This window comes from Kogia breviceps, chromosome 12 (assembly GCF_026419965.1).
Source record: "Kogia breviceps isolate mKogBre1 chromosome 12, mKogBre1 haplotype 1, whole genome shotgun sequence".
In the NCBI taxonomy this organism is placed as follows: Eukaryota; Metazoa; Chordata; class Mammalia; order Artiodactyla; family Physeteridae; genus Kogia; species Kogia breviceps.
The window spans coordinates 65,984,881-66,009,449 of NC_081321.1; the positions used below are offsets into that span (position 1 = coordinate 65,984,881).

Genomic DNA, 24,569 nt, shown 5'->3' on the forward strand with positions numbered 1-24,569 from the left:
ACTACTACTTCAACAGATTGAGAAAAAATGACAAACATGAAAAGGATATTAACCACTGAAATAGGAGAAAATGGAGGAGATTGTAGGTGATCTGGAAGCCAAGGAAAGAAAATATTAAGGAAGATGGAGTAATAAGCTATACTAAATATGTTAACAGGTCAACTAGATGAGGTCTGAGAATTGATCATTGAATTTAGCAATGTGGAGTTCATTGGTGACCTTGTTAAAGATTCTTTCAGTAGAGTGGAAGGTATAGATTCTTTAGGTGGTTTAGGTGTTGTTTAGGCATTTTAGTTTTCTTCTATCTCCTTTCATTTTCTGGAGTTGATACAACTTGTACACAGAAAATTTTGCAAGACTGAACTTGACTATTTGCCTACTTTGGGCTTTTAAATTGAGAAGTCCTCTCTTAATAGTCTCACTATTTAGAAAACTCTCCTCTCTTATCCTTGTTTTTTATCATGTATAACACTGGAATGATAGAAACTGACCCATGAAATTTAGGGAGAATTAAATGAAAAAAGGTACTTTATTAGTGCATGATATATAATAGGTGCTAAACAGATGTTAATTTTTCTTCCTCCATCCCCTGAGATACAGTATAGAGTAGTGGTTAAGAGCACTGGTTTTCAGAGCAACAATGCCTGAATTTAAGTTCTGACTCTACTATTTACTAGCTATGAAACTCAGGGCAAGTTAATTTGACCTTAAACCTGATTTTCTATCTATGAAATAGGGAAAAATATTAGCTCCTACCTCAGAGGGTGTTTTTGTGGGAATAAAATGGACTAATTAGAGCAATGTCTGGAGCATAATAAGTGTTGTATTATTTATCATTGCTATAGTTATTACTATAATTTATATAGAATGTAATTTATAAAAAAAATCTACCACTTATTTATTTTTTATTTATTTATCTAGAAGTCTCTGAGCTATATATATAAAGTAATTTATAATGATTCTATCCAGGTGCTGTCAAACTGATATCACATTTGATATTTAATGAAATATTTGGATAATATTAAGTTGTAATTTTTTTAAACTGACATTAACAGAAGTCTTAATCATATACTAGCTTTATACAACATAGTATGAAAGGTTGACTGCCACTGTATAAGTCTGCTTGCAAAACACTAATCTAGACAATTTAGGACAAGACTTCAGTTTGCTCAGCAGTTGGGTATCTGGGCAATTCTGATAATCAAATCAATATTAAAGTAAAGTTTAAATGAAGTTCATACTGAGTATTTCAGAGATGATACCTCAACAAAAAGCTGTAGTGAAATTTTAATTGTTCATCTTTCAAAAGCTTTTGTATTTAGGAAATGTACACTATAAGCAATGTAAATGGGAAATTTAAAAATTAATTTAAAACATTAGGTGAAAATGGAAAAATATGCATTAATTTTCTTTTTTATTAACAGCCTCAACAATTTGATCCTGTTTATAATTGTACCCAATATATATGCATTAATATGGAATGGCAGTTGTACAACTGGTCTCTTAATTGCCCAAAGGACATAGAAATGCCTGACTGTGGTTTCCGGGGAAGACCTGTTCAGGTGAACAGAGATATTTGCTGCCCTGAGTGGGAATGTCCGTGTAAGTCTGCATTCCTTACATGGCAATAAATTTTCTTTTTTCGGTACGCGGGCCTCTCACTGTTGTGGTCTCTCCCATTGCGGAGCACGGGCTCCGGACGCGCAGGCTCAGTGGCCATGGCTCACGGGCCCAGCCGCTCCACGGCATGTGGGATCTTCCCGGACCGGGGCCCGAGCCCGTGTCCCCTGCATCAGCAGGCGGACTCTCAACCACTGCGCCACCAGGGAAGCCCGGCAATAAATTTTTAATCGGGGGAGATTATTATTTTTTTTGAAGCAATCACCTCATCAAGACAAAGTTATTGTTGAACTTTCTTCATTTGATTTATGATTTTGATTCCCAGTAACTTTTAGAGTTGCTTTTTGTCAAACATAAGGAGACTAATTTAAAAGATGCTTTTAAAGGAGCAGTTATTACTGTAATACAAATAATTAGTTAATAGACTAAATCTACTCTCTACTACTTTTTAGGTCGATGTTCCATGTTGTCAGAACTCAGCATTATTACATTTGATGGAAATAATGCAGCATTGTATAGTATGGCTTCTTATATCTTATTAAGAATTCCTGGGGAAGTTATAGTTGCTCATATTGAAAAATGTTCCACAAATCAGGTAAGTCATAATCTATTCTTTTGTCATTTCTTCATAAATCTAGTAGTGGAAGTATGTTGCAACATTAGGTATTCCCAGAGTAAGAAAGGACTCAACAACTCACTGAGATTTATCTTCTGGTACTTAAAACAAAACGTGTTTCATGTGAATATATTTAGAGGCATATAGTATTAATCCAAATAATGTTTTTAAAAGTCAAGTAATGTATTTTTTTAAAATGTTTTTTCTTTCAGAATGGAAACTCATTTAAAAAGCTAGTGAGTATCTGCAAAATGTCTAGTGAATTCCTTATGTTTATTGCTAAAATTATGTTTAACTCCATAAAGTTTCAATTTTCTTTCAAATTAAGGCTTCCTCTGGAAGAATCTTTGGACTTTGTTTTAAGAAGTTAAATTTGACCACATCTCTACATAAAGTACTTGTCAATCGGGCAGCAAGAAAGGTAGGAACACAAAGTTAAAGCATATCCTCATAATGGATGAAATTGAGAAATTATATAAGCACAGTTATTTCCAAAAAGAGGGGAAATTAAACATATCAGTGGACTTTCATTGCTAGGATGTCTAATCATTCTTTTCACGGACAGTTTAAAATGTGTTTCATACTATTATATGTCTCCTACCATAGCATGCCAACTGTTGCAAATGTTTCTGCCCTTTTGAGGTTAACTGAAACAGCCATGTTAAACATGCTAAAGCTCTCTCGGATAATATGAGTGGCCAAGCTTCTTAGTGTCAGAGTTAATGTTTAGTGTTTCAAATTAGACAAAGTGGAAATGATGTGAAAGAGAGGATCATAAGGTTGCAAAGGGTAGCAGCCAAGAATACCCGAATGAAGACTACTGAGAGAAAAACAGATGGAAAGAGTAGTTTTGAAATGTTGACACCATTAATTAAGTGATTAATTAATTAATTAAGCTTAAAAATGAAGGAATATTTAAATTTATTGAAATGAACTGAAGAAGAGCAATGCACCATTAAAAAGTTGGAAAGGAGCCATTTGATTTTACAGGAAAAACCTTTATCCAAAGGAATTCTATTTACCAAATCAGAGTGAGTTATAAGCTGGATGCTTCACTCAGATCTACATGGTCTCTCAAAAATATAAAAAAATAACTTATAAAGATTTTGCTCAAAATGGCTGAGATATTATATGCTTTCTGGAAATAATTCTGTTAGCACAGGCCATACATTCTGGACTGGAGACAGTGTTAAAGCAAGCCTAAAATGCAGTAAGATATCAGAAAGTTTAAGTCAAACTTAAAATATATGAACGTGTTACTTCTTTGGACACGAGAATTTCTATATATACCTTTGATTTTAATGAGGTTCATATATTAACAGGAAGTAGGTGGGAAATTAAACTCAAACCTGGTCCGTGATGTTGTGAACATTTGGTTGGAAGGGCTTATTTTTGGCCTCAGCTGAACTGATGGCTGGTCATGTATTCAGTTGAAAACTTATTAACTTAAAAAATCATTTAGTGAGTTTATGTGATAAAATGACACAGGTCCTGATCTCAAGTAATTTGCAGTTGTGTGGGGGGTGCGTAAATGTATTTATCTGCCAATTAAAAGGCAGTAGGAGCTATAGTGATAGAGTGATAACCAAGATGTCATGGAAACAGAGATACAGGTCATTGAAAAATGCAGTTTATAGGAGGGTCAAGTGGATATTTTTGGAGGCGGTGACACCTAAGATAAATCTTAAAGAATAAGTAGAAATTAACCAGGCACAGAAGGCTGTTTCAGCTTGAGGGTGGCAAGAGGAGGAAGATATAAAGATGAGAAATTGGATGGTTAGTCAGAACTCTGAGAGATTTACTGCTAGTTACAGCCCATGGTTCCATGTCATCACTGTTATTTAAAGCACTGTTTTCAAAGTAAAAATCCTTGGATTCCTTTTATTAGTATTACCAAGAAAATGTGTTAAAAATATAAGATCTAGGATCCAATCCAAACCTTGGAAGTAGAATTTCTGGTAATCTTAATCTTTACCAGGCTTCACAGATGGTTATTATGAACATTATAATTAAACAAACACTGATTTAGAAGATCAAATAGAGGACCCAGATTAAAGAAAAGATCCCGAAAAAAACTTTATTATCTTTATATTAGGAGGTAATGGCATAGTCAACATATATTGGGGGAAACATAAAAAAGCATATATAACTCAGAAGAAAGTTAGGTTTTGAAGAAAATAAAGGGCAATGAGTTAGAACAAATATTGACTATAGCAAGACAGCAAAAGAACAATAAAAGAATTTAGGAGTTGTGAGAGACTGTGGCAGCAGCAGAGAAATAGATTTTTAAGCATTTAAAAATAATTTACATTAAATCAGAAGACATGGAATAATCTGAATTTTCCTAATTTTTATTAGTGTATATTAAAACATAAACTGTTCTAATAGGTGTAAATTCATTATGTAATTTTAGGTAGAAGTGGATTCTATTGCTGTACCTTTGCCTTTTTCAAATCAAGAACTGTCCATAGAGGATTCTGGTTCAATGTATGTGATTACTACTCCAGCTGGACTAATCATAAAGTGGGCTCATCTTACAGGGATTATAGACATTCATTTTGGTGCTCAATTTAACTTGTCATCCTACACAGAAGGACTTTGTGGTGAGCACTGCTTTTCAAATCTCTATTTTTTCTTCTTCTTCTTTTTTTTTTTTTTTTTTTTCTGTTCACATTACACCATCTTGAACCCTCTTGCCCCATTTTTTGGGTTGGAGAAGTGATGTTAACTTTCAGTTCCCTATGTGAATACTGAAGGAAGCAATGTCGTTCCATAAATGGACTTAGAAGCAAGAAATAACAGTTCAACTTGAGTATTTTATGGAAATATATGCTTACCACTGTTTCTACAATACTGTTTGTATTCCTACTAGCTCATCTTTATTAAGCATTAATGAAGTGTCAGGCATTATTTTACATACTTTAACTCACTTAATTCTAACAGTAGCCTCAATAAGTAGGCACTAGTGTTAATTTATAAATGATAAAAATGAGGCATAGAATGATTAAAGACTTAAATAACTTTGTTTCTTATTTTTTTAAGTTTGAAATCAAAGCAAAACTTAGTTAAGTCATCTTGAAAGTTATATACAGGGAACACAATATTCTGAATATTAGTTCCAGTTTTCTTATGAAGTGTAAAGCCTAGATGTACCTTTACACTTAGGTTCCATAAGTGTAACCTAAGTGTAAAGGTACATCTTACACTTCCTTATTACAATATGTTACATAGATACATAGTGATAAGCCAAAGGAAACACATTAGAAATATCTCTAGGTACATAACAAAATAAAAAGAACAATTCTGGCTCTGGTGTCTGCCAGAGCTATCCCCTTTACAGCTGTTTAAGTGAACATCAGTTTCCTTATCTTTAAAATGGGAATAGTAAAATCTACTTTCAAAATTGTTGTTAGAATTGAATGTGAAAGTTAACATAAAACACTTAACACATTGCTTAATACAGTCAATAAATATTAGCTTAGTACAAATTCATCTATTTTAAACTCACTAAATATTAATTGAGTAAAAGTTAATGGATCAGCTTCTGAGTGTCTGGCATTATGCTTGGTGCTGACAACTCAAAACAAATAGACCAAGTCCTTGCTCTCAACAAATTATATGAAATACCCAAATTTCTTCTTCAAAAATGTAAAGCATTTAGTGGAAAGTTTGGCTAAAATGGTTTACAATTTCCATGCCTGTTTAGAGCATGCTAAACATAGCACAGACTTCTATGGTGACTTAGGTTATCGTTGTGGAAATAGTTATTGTATATACATGGTATTGGGTATACATAATAACCCAATAGATATTATTGAGCAATAACTCAGGGGTTTGGGGAATGCATATTTTCTCTTCTGATTTATCACTTCTGTGTGCTATAACTTCTGCTTGATTTTCATGTTTGTTTGTTTGTTTTCCTCTACTGTCAGCTCATGCTTTTATGGAGACAGTCTGCTAACTGGATTCTTAACTAGTCACTATGTAGAAGGGGCTAGGGTCACCTTTTTGCTAACAAGGGTCACCCCCTAAACTTCCTGACCTCCACAATGGGAGAGCTGTGGTTTGTTAAAAGGAAAGCAGGGTGCTGGCTGATTGAGTTGTAGTGGACAAGAGTGTGACCCAGACTGAGTATGGACACCAGAATGGGAGGTCTATATTGACAACTTGTTCTACATAGCACTGTGAAGTCTGCAGGAGTGGTGGCTGGAGTTGCAATGAAAACATATTTTTACTACCAATACCTCTTCCCAGAAGAGTTTAGACTTTAAACATAGCTGCTTTACAGTATAGTTCACTTAGCTTGAGTTTTATTTATTTTTTTGCACTGTACTCAGTCTCCTGTACATTTACAAGTGTGGGGCAACTATGGCAGCAGAAACCTTTATTGATCTTGTTATAACTGCTTGAGGATTAAGATTTGATACTTGAAAAAAATGTTTAACTCATATCTTTTATAGCTAGGAGCCTTGGGAATTAAGAAAAATTATATCTTAAAGTAGGGTGGGATTCAGGTATGGTATGATCAGGGTCCTAGGCCCATTTCTCTGTACTTACCTTGGCTTTTCACTTCACTAGATAAAAAGTAAGCTCTGTCCTCAGTTTGGCTTCCCTGAAGGAAGCTAGAGGCTATAGCAGGTCACAGCACTGCAGCCATCAATCAGCCATGTCATTGCAAGGAAGAGAGATTGTCTATGTCCTAGAATTCCCCAGGTCAAATCCTGAGCTTAACAATGGTTGTTCTAATGTTGAACAAATCTATGTGTCTAAGTGACTGCCACAAGTGACTGGTTTATGCCTGGATTACCTGTAACAGTTGTTAATGAAAGGGAGTAAGGCTTACCTTTATGCTTACTAGGGCCCTCTGCTGGAGTGGTGTCATGTGCTAGGTAACGGGGCAGAGATAGTTCCTGAAGAGAAAAATTTAATGTTTTCAGGCAGCGTTTTGCTGGGGGAATAGATGCTTAGGAGGCAATCACAAAATGTCTACTATTCTGGGGAATACCCTGTCAGATTTAAGAACTAGTTCTTAAATTATGATATAGTGGTAATAGTGGAAGAGTGTAGGGATGGAATCAATCTCCTCTTTCTTCTTCTATGATCTTTTCACATATCTTGACTTCTAGGATTATAATTTCTTTCTTATCTGGTTAAGACAGTTCTAGTTTGTCAAAGAATCAGACACATAATTTAAAAAAGAATCCATCAACGTTAAAGTCAAAGGACATAAATTTGGAGCCTGATTCAGTAAATAATTTATTCATTTTAAATCAGTTATTGAGATGATCTATTTCTGCTGCCTATATTTGGTTTAAGTGAAAAAAATTTCCTTCTAAATGTCACACATCTTTTTAGGAATTTGCAATGACGATCCAGAAGATGATCTAAGGATGCAAAATGGCACAATCATTACAAATATGGAAGACATAGAATTATTTATTGAGAGCTGGGAAATTGAAAAAACATTTGAAGTAACAACGAGAAGGCCTTTTAGAAATTGTACTGAGCATGACTGCAGTCACTGCATTGAGTTATTAAATAGAAGAGTTTTCATCCCATGCCATAATGAAGTAAGTTGAAAGCAACCATAAATCAGAACTGTCATGTTAGACATGTTGAGAGTAAAAGCCAATAAATTCTTGTTCTTGCCATGATGTTCTTCTACTGAGAATAGTTTATCCCCAAACCTTCTCTCAGTATGCTTTGGAATTCAAAATCATTTACTGTTTATTGACTTATAGAACAGGAAGGATAATTATCTTTTTCCCCCCATGTTTTTTTTTCTTAACTATATCTACAACTTTCAAGAAAAATGAAATTTTGTCCTATGAATAAATGCCTCTAGGAGAAAGAGATGAATGCCATTTGATAACCCAGTATAGAAACCAAGAAAGTGAAGCTTTAATCAATTCCTGGCCTCTGAGGTGCATACTTGTAATAGAATCTGTCATATATTCAATTTAATTGTTCTTTATTAGTCTCTAACTTTCTGACTTTAGGTGACTAGTAGATATTTTAAATAATCTGCATCATTAAAAAGAGATCTGTTGTTAGAGACAAAAGACAGACAAATACAGCATTTCGTGTATCATTAAATGAAAAGTTAGTGAGATCAAGTACCTACTAGGCACTGTGTTAAACTCCTATGATACAAAGATGAGTAAGACCCTCTGCTTGCTCTCAAAGAGTCTAGAAGGAAGGCAAGTCTGTGAACAGATTAATCACAATATACAATATGGAGATGCATAGGAGCCCAAGTCGGGAGAAGCCCAGGGTTTCAGACATCGTAATTATTTAGAAGGATGAGTTTGCCAGGAGAGAAGAGGGAGGAAGGGAGACCTAGGCCAAGAAGGGACTTTCTGTGTTCTACCATCAAGCATAGACACCATAGTTCTCAGCCTGCCCTCCATGAGTTCTCTGAGGGAAAAGACAAAGGATATGAAGTCATGAGATAAAAATGGTGTATCTTTCTGGAGCTTCAGTTTTACTCAGAGATTTGCAACAAAGTAAGTTTTAAATGTTTACATGTTAAAATGCACGTATATAAAAATGAAAAAAAATAGCAAATACTTTTTAACTCATTTCAGTGTCATTGTAATCTGTCTTTTTAAAGCATAAGGACTTTCAAAAATTGCATTTTTAACTGGGAACTTAGAAGGTTGATTACATCAGGAAACTTTTCAGCTTGACTATTCAAGGCATAGTGAGGCAACACAGGGTACCATTTAATCTTTGATAGCTCCAGCTTTCCCTTAGGCTTCTCCAAGTGAATTTGATGGCAAAAGAAAGGAATGCTTGACATTTCATTTTTCTGCTTCTAATCTTCATCCTCATTTGCAAATCTCCACATAGCAGGCAGATGATCTTTTGAAAATGGAAACACGATTGGATTATTTCTCTACCTAAAATCCTTCAGTGTCTTTCAGTTACCCTTAGAATACGCTCTAAATTTATCAGGGCTTATAATTTCCTCTATGCTTTGGCCTGCCTACTTTCCCAGCTTCCTCTTGTGCTACACTTTTCTTACTGGCTAAGCTCCAGGCTTAGCCTGTAAGTCTCCTTTCAACTGTTGCACTATTTCAAGGTTTTTTTCCTTCCAGTCTCCTTTCAACTGTTACACTATTTCAAGGTTTTTCCTGCAAATGGGCTTTTATGCTTGCAGTGTCCTAAGCTAGAATACTTCCCTCCTCTGATCTATTTTAGCATGGTGACTCTTCTTGATTCAACACATAGGCTTTAACTATGAGATCCACAAGGCAGAGAACAGGTCTGTTTTAGTCACCTTTATATTCCTCATGAATAGTACGGTGCCTGATATGTAGTTAGGTGCTCAATAAACTGTGAAAGGATGCATAAATGAATGGATGAATGGAGGATACAGGAGAATCAGCTTTTGTGGGTTTGGTAGAGAAGGGTTACAATTTTTTTTAATATATATTGGAAAAATTAAGTCATGTGGGATGTCAAGGCTAAAATACCCAGAAAAAAACTGAAGCTATTCTAGATCTCAGAGGAGACCAGTTGAAGCCAGAGGTCAAGTTTGGGGAGTTATTAGATTGGAGTTTATAAAAATAACAGTAACTCATGTATGATGTGCCAGAGTCTGCTCTCTATACTTCCCATATGTTAGCTCACAGCAATCTTAAGTAGTAGTAGGTTTATTATTAACTCTATTTAACTTATGAAGAAACCAAGGTGAAGATGTAAATGCCCAAGATGGCGGTAGAAACTGTGGGAATGGGTGAGCCCAGGAAGAGTGTTTGTAGTGAGTAGACAGGGCGATCAAGGAAGGGGTCTAGACAAATACTCAGAATGAAGCAGGGAGAGGAGACAGCAATGAACAGATGGAAAGGCACCAGAGTGTGGTGCTCTCAAAGTCAAGGGAGAGGGTTTTAAGACACAGGAGCTATGCATGGCATCATACGCCTCTGAGAGGTTGGAGAGGGTTTAGAATATCAGGGTGTTCCCTGGATTTGACAAGTAGGGGGCTCTTGATGATCACAGCAAGTATTCCATAAAAAGTGAAATGGTTGGAAACTGAGGAGATTCAACAGAGGAGACTAAAAAGGAAGTAATATCTTAGTTTTTGTAGATATGGACCTTGAAAAAAAAATGATAGGATATGAAAAATATTAAGTATTTTTATCTGACACTTTGACCTGTGTCCAAATTTAGCATCTGAATGTAGATGCTTACTTAGTATGTTTGCTGAATAAATGAGCAGAGAAAAATTGGAGTGAATGTTGTTACAAGTTAAATTATTTAGATTTCAGGTATCTCTAGATCAAAATGAAACATAATCTGTAGAAAAAATGAGTTTCTAATTAAGTTGAGCATGACAAATTATATAAATTATTTGACTAATGTTCAATATTAGTACACTATTTTTTGAGAAGCATTTATAACCTCATGTAATGGGCAGTGCCATGTATCATTACAGAAAGCTTTATGAGCTTCCAGTTTTATCTGTAATAGATCAAAGTCTTATTCAGTATATAGAAAACGTGATTGTAACCCAAAATGTAATATCAGAAATAGGTTTTTGCTAGGTCCACATACTCTGTTTCTTTTCCATCTTTATAAGGTAGATTTATGTACATTGGTACAGACAATATTTATCTTATCTAAAACTGTGTGTTTAAAAAATTATAAATTCAGAGGTGACATCTAATATTACAAAGCTTTGAAAATCTAAGGTCAAAGAGGAACTATAATGAATATTAACTTGCTACCTTTTGATTCTCCAAATAGTTTAGTCTAGCTTAGGGCCTTCAGAGAAATAAAACAACATAACTTATCCCAAGGCATAATGTATCTCTAGGTTTCACCACAAGACTTTTGTGAAAAGATGTGGATCAATTATACCTATTTTTGGAACTATGAATGTGATGCCCTTTCTGCATATGTGGCTTTATGTAACAAGTTTGACATTTGCATTCCATGGAGAACACCTGATTACTGCTGTAAGTAGTACACTTCAAACAATATTTTCCAACACTCAAATAACAGTCCAGTTTTTTGCATTCACTTCTTTCTTTTCCTTTTCAGCACAAAATAATATTTTTAAATTCATTTATTTATTTATTTTTGGCTGTGTTGGACTTCGTTGCTGAGCGCAGGCTTTCTCTAGTTGAGGCAAGCGGGGGCTACTCTTCGTGGCGGTGCATGGGCTTCTCATTGCAGTGGCTTCTCTTGTTGCGGAGCAAGGGCTCTAGGCATGTGGGCTTCAGTAGTTGTGGTACGTGGGCTCAGTAGTTGTGGCTCGTGGGCTTAGTTGCTCCGCAGCATGTGGGATCTTCCCGGACCAGGGGTTGAACCTGTATCCCCTGCATAGGCAGGCGGATTCTTAACTACTGCACCACCAGGGAAGTCCACAAAATAATTTTGTAAGAATAAAATGAATGTAAATGTAACCTATAGTTTGGTCTCCCACTTAAGCAACTTCTGTTTTTATCCTGGTCTAAATTTAAAGCAAGGGTGGGGGTCAAGAAGGTGGAGTAGGAAGACCTTGAACCCACCTCGTCCAACAGACATACCAAAATTACAGTTACTTACAGGGAAACCATCTATGAGAATGACCTGAACACTAGCAGAAAAGATATTCCACAGCAAAAGTCATAAAGAAGGAACAACACCAAGATGGGTAGGAAGGGCAGAGATGTGGTATAGTCAGGACCCACACCCTTTGCTCAGTGACCTATAAACAGGAGGTATATCACAATTGTAGAAGTCCTTCCTAAGAAGAGAGGGGTCCAAGCCCCACATTGTCCTCCCCAGCCTAAAAGTCCTACACCAGGAAGATGAGTCCTCAGAACTTCTGGCTTTGAAAACCATCAGGGCTTATGTTTGGGAGAACTGGAGGGTTACAGGAAACAGAGACTCTGCTCTTAAAGGGCGTGCACAAATTCTCCCATGCTCCAAGTCCCAGGGCAGAGGAAGTAGTTTGAAAGGTCAGAACCACTTGCTGATCTTGGAGAGCCCACTGGAGAGGCAGGAGGCAACTGAGACTCCCCCTGGGGATAGAGATGCTGGAAGCACCCATTTTGGGGGGCTTATTCTACTGCAATAACACTGGCACTGGCAAAAGACTGTTTGGGGATCCTCCCACTAGCCTATTAGTTTCAGGGGCTTCTCTGCCCTCCAGTGGGTCAGCAGCAGCTGCAAGCCCTCCAGGCTGTGCAGACAGCCATGCAGAAAGCCTACCCCACCCTCCAGGGGCCCCTAGTCACTGCGGCATTGCAGCCAACCAGGCCAGGGGCCAGCCCTGCCTACCAGTGCACCCACAGTAGTTGGCACTGCCACAACAGAAGCGTGCACACAGCCTACATAGGGGGCACTCCTAGAGCATGCAGCTCTGGTGACTAGAGAGGAGTGTGCCCTCATAACAAAAACCAGAACAAGATACCAAAGAAAAGAAAATTACAGGCCAGTACCACTAAGGAACATAGATAACAGAAGTCCTCATCAAAACATCAGTAAACTGAATTCAGCAACACATTAAAAGGATCATATGTCATGATGAAGTGCGATTTATCCCAGGGATGCCAATGATGGTTCAGTATCTGCCAATCAGTAAGTGTGATAAACCACATTACCAAATTGAAGAATAGAAATCATCTCAATAGGTGCAAAAAAAGTTTCTGACAAAATTCAGCATCCACTTATGATAAAAATCTCTCAATAAAGTGGGTACAGAGGGAGCATACCTCAATATAATAAAGACCACGTATGAGAAAACTACAGCCAACATCATACTCAATAGTGAAAAGCTAAAGGAGTTCCTCTAAGATCAGGAAAAAAACAAGGACACCCACTCTCACCACTTTTATTCAGCATAGTATCAGAAGTCCTAGGCACAGCAGTCAGACAAGAAAAAGAGATAAAGGTGTCCAAATTGGAAAGGAACAAGTAAAACTGTCACTGTTTGCAGATGACATAATACTATACATAGAAATCCTAAAGACACCACCAAAATCTATTAGAACTAATAAATGAATTCAGTAATGTTGCAGGGTACAAAATTAATATACATAAATCTGTTGTGTTTCTGTACACTAATAACAAACTACCAGAAAGTGAAATTAAGAAAACAATCCCATTTACAACTGTATCAAAAATAACAAAATACCTAGGAATAAATCTAACCAAAGAAGTAAAAGACTTGTACTTGGAAAACTATAAGACATTGATAAGAGAAATTGAAGATGACAAAAACAAATGGAAACATGCCATGCTCATGGATTGGAAGAATTAATATTGTTAAAATTATCATTTACCCAAAATAATCTAGAGATTCAATGCTAACCCTATCAAAGTACCAAAGGAATTGTTTACAGAACTAGAACAAATAATTCTAAAATTTGTATGGAAACACAAAAGACCTCAAATAGCCAGAGTAATCTTGAGAAAGAAAAAGAAAGCTGGAGGTATTACCTTCCCTGCTTTCAAACTATACTACAAAGCTATAGTAATCAGAATAGTATGCTACTGGCACAAAAACAGACACACAGATCAACAGAACAGAATAAAGAGCCCAGAAATAAAACCACACTTACATGGTCAATTAACCTATGACAGGAAGCAAGATGTATTTGGGGAAAGAAAGCCTCTTCAATAAATGGTGTTGGTAAAACTGGACAGCAGCATGCAAAAAAATCAAACTGGATTACTTTCTCAAACCGTATACAAAAATAAACTCAAAACAACTAAAGACTTAAATGTAAGCCGTGAAACCATAAAATTAGACGAAGATATAGGCAGTATGCTTTTTTCACATCAGTCTTAGCAACATTTTTTTGAATATGTCTCCTCAGGCAAGGGAAATAAAAGCAAAAATAAACAAATGGGACTAAATGAAACTAAAAAGCTTTTGCACAGCAAAGGAAACTATCAACAAAATGGAAAAGCATCTTAGTGAATGGGAGAAGATGTTTGCAAAATATATGTCTGCTAAGGGCTTAAAATCCAAAATATCCAAAATACTCATATAACTCAACATCAAAAAACAAACAACCCAATTAAAAAACATGTAGAGGATCTAAATAGACATTTTTCCAAAGGAGGCATACAGGTGACCAATAGACACATGAAAAGGTGCTCAATGTCACTAACCATCGGAGGAATATAAATCAAAACCACAATGGCATACCACCTCACACCTGTCAGAAAGGCTGTCATCAAAAAGACAAAAATAACAAGTGTTTGTGAGGGTGTGGAGAAAAGACAACCCTCTTGCACTCTTTGTGGGTTTGTAAACTGGTACAGCCACTACTGAAAATAGGATGGAGTTTCCTCAAAAAACTAGAAATAGCATATGGTCCAGAAATTTCACTTTTGAGTATTTACCTGAAGAAAACAGAAATACTAACTCAAAAAGAAATATGCTCCCCTATGTTCATTGCAGCATTATTTACAATAGCCATGAAATGGAAACAACCTAAGTGCCCATCTATAGATGAATGGATAAAGAAGATGTGGTATATATACAATGGAATACTACACAGCCATAAAAAATGAAATATGGCCATTTGTGACAACATGGGTGGATCTAGAAGGAATTACACTAAGTGAAATATGTCAGACAAAGAAAGACAAATACTGTATGATCTCATATGTGGAATCTAAAAAACCAAAACAAAACAAAAATAGATTCATAGATAATAGAGAACAAATGGGTGGTTGCCAGTGGGGAGGGGTGAAATAGGTGATAGGGATTAAGAGATAGAAACCTCCAGTTATAAAGTAAATAAGCCTAGGCGATTTAATATACAGCATAAGGAATATGGTCAATAACATTGTAATAACTTTGTATGTGGACAGATGGTTGCTAGACTTATTGTGGTGATTATTTCATAATGTATGCAATTGTTAAATCACTATGTAGTACACCTGAAACTAACGTAATATTGTACATCAACTATATTTCAATTTGAATAAATGAATGAATGGATTTAATGTAGGCCTCAATTCTCCCAAAAGGAAACCTAGTCCACAAATGTTAGTTAACAAAATAGATTGAAATATTGAAGAAATCGCAGAGGTTTGAAGGGGATTTTAATCTTATATCTTACGGCACCCTTTGCTGGTCCTCATTCAACCTGCCTCTCTTTCCCATGCTTGTCCTTACACGTTGTATGTGGAGAGGTTGGAGATTTTTCTTCCCCATTTTCCTTCTTCCTAACATAATATCTACATCCTAGAAACCAATCTTTCTGGCTTTCTTTGACTAATATCTAGGTTCAATATTTTTCCAGATACATGTTTGTATTTCCTTTTTCTTTTATATTTATCCTTTGCCCATTTTTATACATAAGGCTCAAGCTTTCTCATCAAGTTATAAATTTTCATACAAATTTTTTTTTTTTTTTTTTTTTTTTTTTTTTTTTTGCGGTATGCGGGCCTCTCACTGTTGTGGCCTCTCCCGTTGCGGAGCACAGGCTCGGGACGCGCAGGCTCAGCGGCCATGGCTCACGGGCCCAGCCTCTCCGCGGCATGTGGGATCTTCCCGGACCGGGGCACGAACCCGTGTCTCCTGCATCGGCAGGCGGATTCTCAACCACTGCGCCACCAGGGAAGCCCTTTCATACAAATTTTTTATTAAACTTTTCAACAATCTTGGGCACATTTTACAGAAAATATTGTTAATTTAATTATAGTCATTCAATGGTAAAAGGTTTTCAAAATGAATGTTACTAAAATGCTCAAAATAAAAGGTTTTCATCCCCCCCCCAAAAGAAAAAAATGCACAGATAAAGAATAATATATCATAGACACCAGTTACATGACTCCACTTCAGAAATAAAGCAGCTCCTGGTGTACCCTCTCCTGTCCCTTTCCTCTCCCTACTCCCCCAGAGGTACTCACTACTCAAGAGTGGGGTTATTTGATTCACTGGGAACATACAACATCTTCAGTTTTACTATTACAATCGTTCTCTACTGAGATATTACCAATTTACACCTCCACCAGCTGCATGTTCATTTTTTAACAGTATGACTTTTTAAGATCACTGAAAATCAACAAGAATTTTCTGAAACATCATTTAGAAACTGCTCAGCAATGGCAGTTTCTTTTGACAGTGAAGGATTAAGCCTAAATACGTGGGATTTTTCTTTTCTATGACTTGGTTGAGTTGCATATTTAAAACATGTTTCTGTGCTTATTTTGTGTGGACTGTTGTATCTCCTCCTACTGCACAGAGCAGTAACTTCATAATAGTTGACTCTATATTTATGCCAGCCAAATTTGGGCTGGGCTTCGGTCATATTTATTTGATATAAATCAGACGAATTTTTCCTGCTATAACATAATACTAGCTGGACACCTGGAAGATGCTCAAAAATACTCATTGATTGTTTTGTTTCTAATTTATAGTTAAGTAATACATGAAAAATGGACTTTGAGGAGACTGAAAATGTGCAAAATTTATTTTCAGAAAGAAAACTAACATTTCTTCCTTTTACTAGAATTCAAGTAGGTCACTTTTATCATTAGCAAATTCCACAAATCCTCTATTATTTATAGCTTTGAGTTGCCCAGAGGGGAAGGAATATCAACCCTGCGTGCGACCTTGTGAAGCAAGAACATGTCTGAACAGATGGTTCTATGAACACTCTTCATGTCTGAATTTAAGAGAAGACTGTGTGTGCAAAAATGGAACCATTTTTCACAGGCCAGAGTCAACTCAGTGCATTCCAGAGAAAGAATGTGGTAAGCAGAGAAGTACAAAATGACATCTTAGGGACCCAGCAAATAAATCATACTTTTTTAGAACTTGGAGAGATGTGCTGAAAAAGATTGATTAAAGGTCACCTAAGTGTTGGAAAGAGAGTATGTAGTTTGATTTTAATATGATTTCAGTTGAAGTTACCAGAATTAGGGGCTTCGGTGGTGATATGTTTTAATCTCTCTCTACTTATGCCCATAATAACTGGAAAAGAATATGGCAAATTAAGAATGAAGAGAATAGTGTGTGGACTGAATTGAAAGTTCAATTATTTCATGTATTAATGATTCAGCTTTACCTCTATGAGCCTGAGGTTATGCATCTGCAAAATCGGGAAAATAATAGGACTTATCCCACAAGGTTAGTGCGGGGATACATAAAATAATAGAAAGCGTTTTGTAACAGTGCCTAGAGAAAAATAAACACTCAAGGAATTTCAGAAAGTGTTGTTATCTGGGGGAAAACATTGAGTATTTCTGCTTTCATTTTCAAACCGTTTTATCCTGACACATTGTCTCTGTGGTGGTTGTGGATAAAAAAGGGCCCAACTGAGAAAACTGCAGTACAGTACTTTATCTATCATAGGGTTCATTGTTATGGTCAGAAGTAACGCTAGTAATTCAAGGGAAAGGCAAGTAGAAGTGAAATGCATATATTGTTTCAGAAAAAAGTTTGTGTTTGCCACTGAAGAAAGTATTTGTGGAAGAATCTGAATATACATGGTTATATTTGTTTTTAGGGACCTGTGAGATTGGTTTGGTAGTAGATAAAGTAAGAGAAATTCACTGGAGGCTGGGAATATGGTGGTCACTTCATTTATCTTTATTATTCCTTAAAAGAAGTACTAGAGGGCCATATTTATCTCTATGTAAAACATTCATAATAAAAGTAATAGAGTCACTAAATAATATTTCGCTTGACTACCTACTTTCTACATTTAGACTTTAAAGCTGAAATGTTTTGAATTTTGATATGACAAACATGTTAATGTGAGGTAGAGACTATCTTGTTTTCTAATACCACTCAGTTTTAATAGTTGATATTTTAAAGCCAATTAAAATTTATGTTACTAAGTTTGTTCAAGCTAAATAAATTGTATTAACAAGACTTAAAATGAATAAAAAAATAATTAACAAATCATCTTATTTATAGAAGAGGACATGCAAATTTACAGATAGTTGTAGAAGGGAAAAATATTTTCTGTGGACTATAAAAATTTCATTAAAGAAAAATGTAAGCTAGTAGCTGATGAACAAAAGGAAGAAGTTGCGAAAGGGTAGATAATGTGACATGTTACCTGTGTCACTGGGCCAAGTCACAGTCTGAAATCAAAACATCACAGCTTGGTTTATTTTCGTGCCCAGGTTCTAAGTGATATAACATTGACCATCTTTTTAAGCGTGCACTGATAGTGAAGACCAGCCTCGAACTGCTGGGGAGATTTGGAATGGGGGCATTGATGAATGTGCCCTGTACAAATGTTTGGAGAATGGAAGTATTATTCCCATAGAACCTGATTGTGAAGAAGAGCCCTCGCCAATTTGTGAACGAGAAGCTGAAGTCGTCCTGGGCTTCTTTGATAAGTGGACCTGCTGTTCAAAGGAAGTTTGCAGTATGTATGCAGGCTGAAGCCTTACGATCTGTTAATGCCACAAAATATGTTGATATTCTTTGTGAAAAAGCAGGGCAGGCATGATGCTTGGTGTTAAAAAAAATGTATGGGGTTAAAGTAACAATGAAAGTATTGCCATAAATGTCACCTACACTTTCTCAAAGCAAGTTTTACCTCATTATAGTTTTGTTGATTTTGCAAATAGACATGCAAAACTCTGGCTATTATCAAATAATAATATTCAGAAATACGTGAAGATAAAAGATCTGGGAATCTTTGACATATGACAATCAGGGGTCAAAGACAACAATAGGTAACCTTAACTCTGCTGCCTTTTCACATATGACCATTCTATGAGCTGAATGGTTTAATTGTAGTGTAAAAACATGCATAGTGAGAATCATTTCCCTGCTTTGAGTTAGAAACACAGGATTTTAGTTGTGTTCACAGATTTTTTAATACTTCTGTTTATTTCCAGGCTGTGACATGACTTTGTGTGAAACTGCCATTCCAACATGTACAAATAGTGAAAAATTGATCGTTGGCCATAGCCCTCTTTCTTGCTGTCCACAGTACCAATGTGGTGAGTAATTAATTAGGAATAATAAGAATGAGGTTCACTGTTCAGAGTCGTGGATTAAATTCTCATTTTTGTGTCTACAAGGAAATTTATTATAGAAGATTGTTTGCAGAGCTGTCTTGCTAAAGGTAGCTTTTTAAAAACCTGTAATTTCTTTATAAATATGTATATATATGAACTTTAAATCTATTTATTATATATATATAATTAACTCATTCTAAAGACCTTAATTTCAGTGGAAACATGTATTTTGAATGTATATACTTGTATTTTAAATGTAAATAATTTGCCATTTCCTATATATTTCTAAGATTTTACAGGATATATATATATATATATATATATATATATATATACACACACACATACATACACATGATTAATCATATATATGATTAAGAGAATGTTACATATATTTTTTAAATGTCTATTTACATATATTTTATATGTAAAAGTATTTATTTTATATATAAATAACCTGCTATTTCCTATATATTTCCACTAAGATTAAGATTTTTTAAATGAGCTAATTATCACTAAATTCAAAGAGAACTGAGCCACACTATTTCATTTATTTATTGTCTCACTCTATACACATTTACAAATATCTCTGGAATGTTTCTACAGAATGTGACCCATTCAAATGCCCCAAAATTGTAGTGCCAGAATGCAGAGAAGACCAGTTCATGATTCAGATTCAACAGGAAGAGACTTGCTGCTTTCCTCCTGCCTGTGGTAAGCATTCTGTGAGGTCATTTCCTGGAAGAAGAGGGAGGATCTAGGGAAAATCTCTCATTTCATGTGAATTTCATGGGACTCAATGGTAACCAATATTCTGCTGATATACTTTTAAAATTCAACTGAACAAGAATAGCAGAAAATGGGCTTCCCTAGTGGCGCAGTGGTTGAGAGTCCGCCTGCCGATGCAGGGGGACACGGGTTCGTGCCCCGGTCCGGGAAGATCCCACGTGCTGTGGAGCAGCTGGGCCTGTGAGCCATGGCTGCTGGGCCTGCACATCTGGAACCTGTGCTCCGCAACGGGAGAGGCCACAACAGTGAGAGGCCCGTGTACCACAAAAAAATAAAAAAATTTAAAAAAAGTAATAATAATAGCAGAAAAGAAAGTACAGCATTTTAAATGATTCTTGACAATTATTTCAATTAGTACTACTTTTCCCTATCGACAAAGACTATGTATATCATTGAAAACATGATTAAGATAATATAATCAATTAAAAAAAATAAGGCTAGTACCTAGTTCTTTTTAGAGAAAAATTTAGCTCTGGATTTCCTGAATAACCAACTAAATAAACGACTGTGCTAAGGAGCCTACCTCTTTAAAACTTTATCTCCTGTATATCCTGTGTAAGCAGATGATCTGAAAAAGAGAAATAAATGAAAGGTGTCTGGGAAATGACTGAATTTGAGCTAAATATTCTGAGGAACTAGACTTTGAACAATAAAGAATTCTCTTTTCCATTTCATTGAGGAATTATCGTATCAAAGGCTGTTGATTAATGTAGGTTTCAGATAAACCTATGTAGATCAAAGCACTTCTTTTTGTATCATTTAAGGTTCCTTGACTGCAGTGGCAACAGCTGATTGATTCTGGCTAGCTTAAGCACAACCAATTGTTGGGAGAATTGGGGAATCAAGATTTTGTAGAATGAAGATGAAGCATTCAGCCAAGCCCTGGGAAGGAGGGAAACCAGCTTCTCTAGGTGGCAGTCACTAATGATTGAGTCAGCAACATCTGTTTCTTGTCTTGATGTGCCTCTATTTATGGCTCAAATGCTATAGAGAGACATTCTCGTTCGTCTAAAGTGGGTTTTTCCTACACATGGGCCTAGTAAGAGTGAGGCATCTTTATTAAGAGTCACTCCAAGGCTGCGTAGGTGGGGCATTTCCTCAAGTTCATTCAGAGAGTTGTTATCAAAGTTGGAAGAGGGATGCTAAGAGCTCAGAACAGGTGCCTCTACTACATTGTTCATTCATAGCAGTGGTCAAGAGTAGTGAATTAAGAAAACTTAAATAAGTAAATCAATGGTATTTTGATCCTAGTAAGAACAAACTACTCCTGAAATCTTATATTTCTGGTAAGATGGTTCTTCTGTATCACTGTGCCTGGGAAAGTATAAAGCAATACACTCAGATAGTATTATTGTTTTTATGACCAAATAAGGAGATCTTTTTTTTAAATCCTTATTTTCCTTGCTTCCTATTTTGTTTTACATAATGTATTTTTATTTTGATTTTATATGTGTACAGTAATCCGAACTGGTAACTAGTTTGTTTTTAGCTCAGCTGTGACTTTGCCTTTTGGTTTCGCCTTTAGTTTGCAAATCCTGCACTGAACCTATTCCACTATGTACTGACGGGGAATTTCTCACCGTGGATCTTAATACTACACACTTCTGTTGTCCTCAGTATTACTGTGGTAAGTGTATTTTAACTAATTAAAAATATCTAGATATGTTCAATATTTAAGAAGGCCAGTGCATGTTAATTGTACTGTTATATGAGACCTGAGTTCTAGCATATTAAATACATGTAATGTTTTCATACATCTAAGAGTGCTTCTTGGACAGTATTGTTACCTCCCCAAAATAGATTAGCTATGACTTTTCTCATCATCCTAGACTTTCTAGATATACACGTGATTCTATACCCTCTTCACCTCCTTTCTCTTCTTGCCCTCCTGCCATTTCTCAGGGCTCTTAACCTGACAAGTGTGTCCTAGTTCTACTACTGTTGTTGTATCTGCTTGTGAGTCATTCGTTCTGTCCTTACCAACACACTGCAATTGGGTGGTGGGAGAGGCAGCTCTGGGGAGATCCAAGTCCATGTATCACATCAGTAATGGCAGTGAACTAAATGGTAGCTAGTGAAAACTAGCAACTATATGAAGTTAATCTTTACTCATGTTATTTTTCTATTTAGTGTGTGAGCCAAATCTCTGTCCTATGCCACTACTCACCTGTGCACAAGATATGAAACTTGTGAAAGAAAATGTATCTGGTCAATGTTGTCCAACATGGCACTGTGGTAACTAATTTTCATTTTTTAAAGTTTTATTAGAATGTGTTAATATATTTGATCAATATAAATACGTTGTTTTTTGCCTTTTAGAATGTAGCTGTGAAAGTCTTATTGTGCCAACTTGTGAAGTGGTAAGAACACATTTTTATTGAATTTTAATATAATTTAAATCAGTTTATTCTTCCTTTATTGCTTTCATTTCTGATTTCTTTTCAGAGTTAATGGAATTATTCTCTTTAAGTTGTACTGAAGTAGCTTAAATCTTCTTTGATATTAGGGAGCAGTCAACATTTTAAATTATACTTGAGACAGGAAAGTACAATCAATATGTTATTTTTTTTTTCCACTGGCGACTGAATCTACCAGTCTTATATCTACTTAAGTTCACTGGTCTTAAAATAAGCACAGTATTGAAAATATATTACCTCAATAATGAAAGGTTTCCCAGTGATTCTTTAAGAAAGTGCACTAACAATGCATCTGTTTCAGAGGAGGAGGGGGTATAAACATGTAACTAACTGTATGTACCTTGTTAGGGGTTATGTATGAACATGCAAACCTTACAGAAATTTCAAAAATTTAAATTTTAGAAATAATAATTATAACTCTGGTATCATTTATTTAACCATTAGATGGAGGTTATGGTGCTTTACAAGTCTTTTTTTTTTTTCTTTAAATATTTACCTCCATGGTATGCCTCTAAGGCTTGAGAAAGATAATATATTCCTGGCTTTATTTATCAAAGAAGACATGTTTTCTTTCACAAAGATTTTCTTTTTCTTTTCCTTCTCAAACAATGTGTATCATTGGAAACTCATTCAGACTTTTCAGGCCAAGGCTATATCCTGGGGAATAAATGAGGCACTTTTTAAAGTAACAGAACCCTTCTTAGGATGTCACTGTTTCATTTAAAAAGCAGGGTGCAAAGTTTCAGTTATGCGGGATGAATAAGTGCTGGGAGAACTGTTGTACAGCATAGTGACTATAGTTAACAGCACTGTATTGTAGACTTAAAAATTTGCCAAGAGGGTAGAGTCCACGCTGTGTTCTTACCACAATATAATAATAAATAAAAGAGTGGGAGGAAACTTCTGGAGTTAATGGATAGGTCTATGGCATGGTGATATTTCATGATGTATACTTATCTCAAAATTTGTCAAGTTATATACATCAATTATGTACAGCTTTTTGTATGTCAAATAAATTAAATTGTATTTTTAAAAAGTATTAATCTAACACTTACTCTAATGATGAGTTACCATCTGTGATTTGCATAGAATGTTTAAGCTTTACAAGTAACTTTCATAAAAATTCTCTTGGATTATTTTGTGTATACACTATATACATACACCTACAGAAAAGGGTGGAATTATGATATTGTATTTTTCTCAAGTTCTTCAATTTACCTAACAAGTTTTGTATATTATTTCATTGAATCTTCACAAAGTAGATATATTTAGCTCATTTTATAAGTAGGAAAACTTGAAGTCTAGAGAGAGTAAATGATAGACTGAGATCTTCAGGAATTAGACCAAGGGTTATGTCTAAACGCCCATGCAAGGCAAGTTATTTTTAACATTCCTTGTTCTACAAAAGTATTGACCTGACCCATTCTTCCTGAAATTGCTAAATATTTGTTTCAGTGTCTAAGATGATATATTTTTAAAAATCACATTAGTTTATTTGCAGAGACAACAAATGCCTTTCAACCTAAAGAGTCTGTTAGGTCTTTGTAGTATTTCTTTTTTTAATAACAGCTTTATTGAAATATAATTCACACACCATATAATTCAACCATTTAAAATGTACAATTAAATGGTTTTTATTATGTTCACAGATTGTGCGAGCATCAACACAATCAATTTTAGAACAATTTTAATACCCTCTGCCACAAGAAACTCTGTACCCTTTAGCAGTCACTTATTTTCCTGAAAACTTCCTAGACCTAGGAAATCTCTAATACATTTTCTATCTGTCTATAGATTTTCCTATTCTTAATATTGCATATAAATGAAATCATATAACATGTGGTCTTTTGTGATTCCTTTCACTTAGCATAGCATTTTCAAGGTTCATCTGTGTTGTAGCATGTATCAGTACTTCATTCCTTTTTACTGTTAAGTAATATTCCATTTTATGTATATAACCAGACATTTGTCCAAATAAAGGTATGCAATGGCCAATAGCACATGAAAAGTTCCTTCACATCATTAGCTATCAGTTAAATGAAAATCAGAACTACAGTGAGATATCACTCCACACTCACTAAAATGACAGATATTAATACATGTTGGCAAGGATGTGGAGAAATTGGAACACTCATACACTGCTGGTGGAAATATAAAATGGTACAGCTGCTTTAGAAGACAGCTTGGTA

General features: G+C 35.4%; 1 protein-coding gene across 2 annotated transcripts in view; it reads left to right on the forward strand.

Moving 5' to 3' along the window:
• OTOGL (otogelin like) overlaps positions 1-24,569 on the forward strand; it is a 147,375-nt gene that overhangs the window by 108,078 nt on the left and 14,728 nt on the right. For both annotated transcript variants that reach the window (XM_059081626.2, XM_059081627.2), the window contains 14 exons: positions 1,425-1,602; positions 2,073-2,215; positions 2,449-2,472; positions 2,565-2,657; positions 4,650-4,839; positions 7,592-7,806; positions 11,058-11,199; positions 16,760-16,945; positions 18,361-18,573; positions 19,052-19,156; positions 19,781-19,888; positions 21,489-21,590; positions 22,094-22,198; positions 22,283-22,323. In XM_059081626.2, the coding sequence (XP_058937609.1) occupies positions 1,425-1,602; positions 2,073-2,215; positions 2,449-2,472; positions 2,565-2,657; positions 4,650-4,839; positions 7,592-7,806; positions 11,058-11,199; positions 16,760-16,945; positions 18,361-18,573; positions 19,052-19,156; positions 19,781-19,888; positions 21,489-21,590; positions 22,094-22,198; positions 22,283-22,323 (1,845 nt within the window). The remainder of the gene's footprint in view (positions 1-1,424; positions 1,603-2,072; positions 2,216-2,448; positions 2,473-2,564; positions 2,658-4,649; positions 4,840-7,591; positions 7,807-11,057; positions 11,200-16,759; positions 16,946-18,360; positions 18,574-19,051; positions 19,157-19,780; positions 19,889-21,488; positions 21,591-22,093; positions 22,199-22,282; positions 22,324-24,569) is intronic.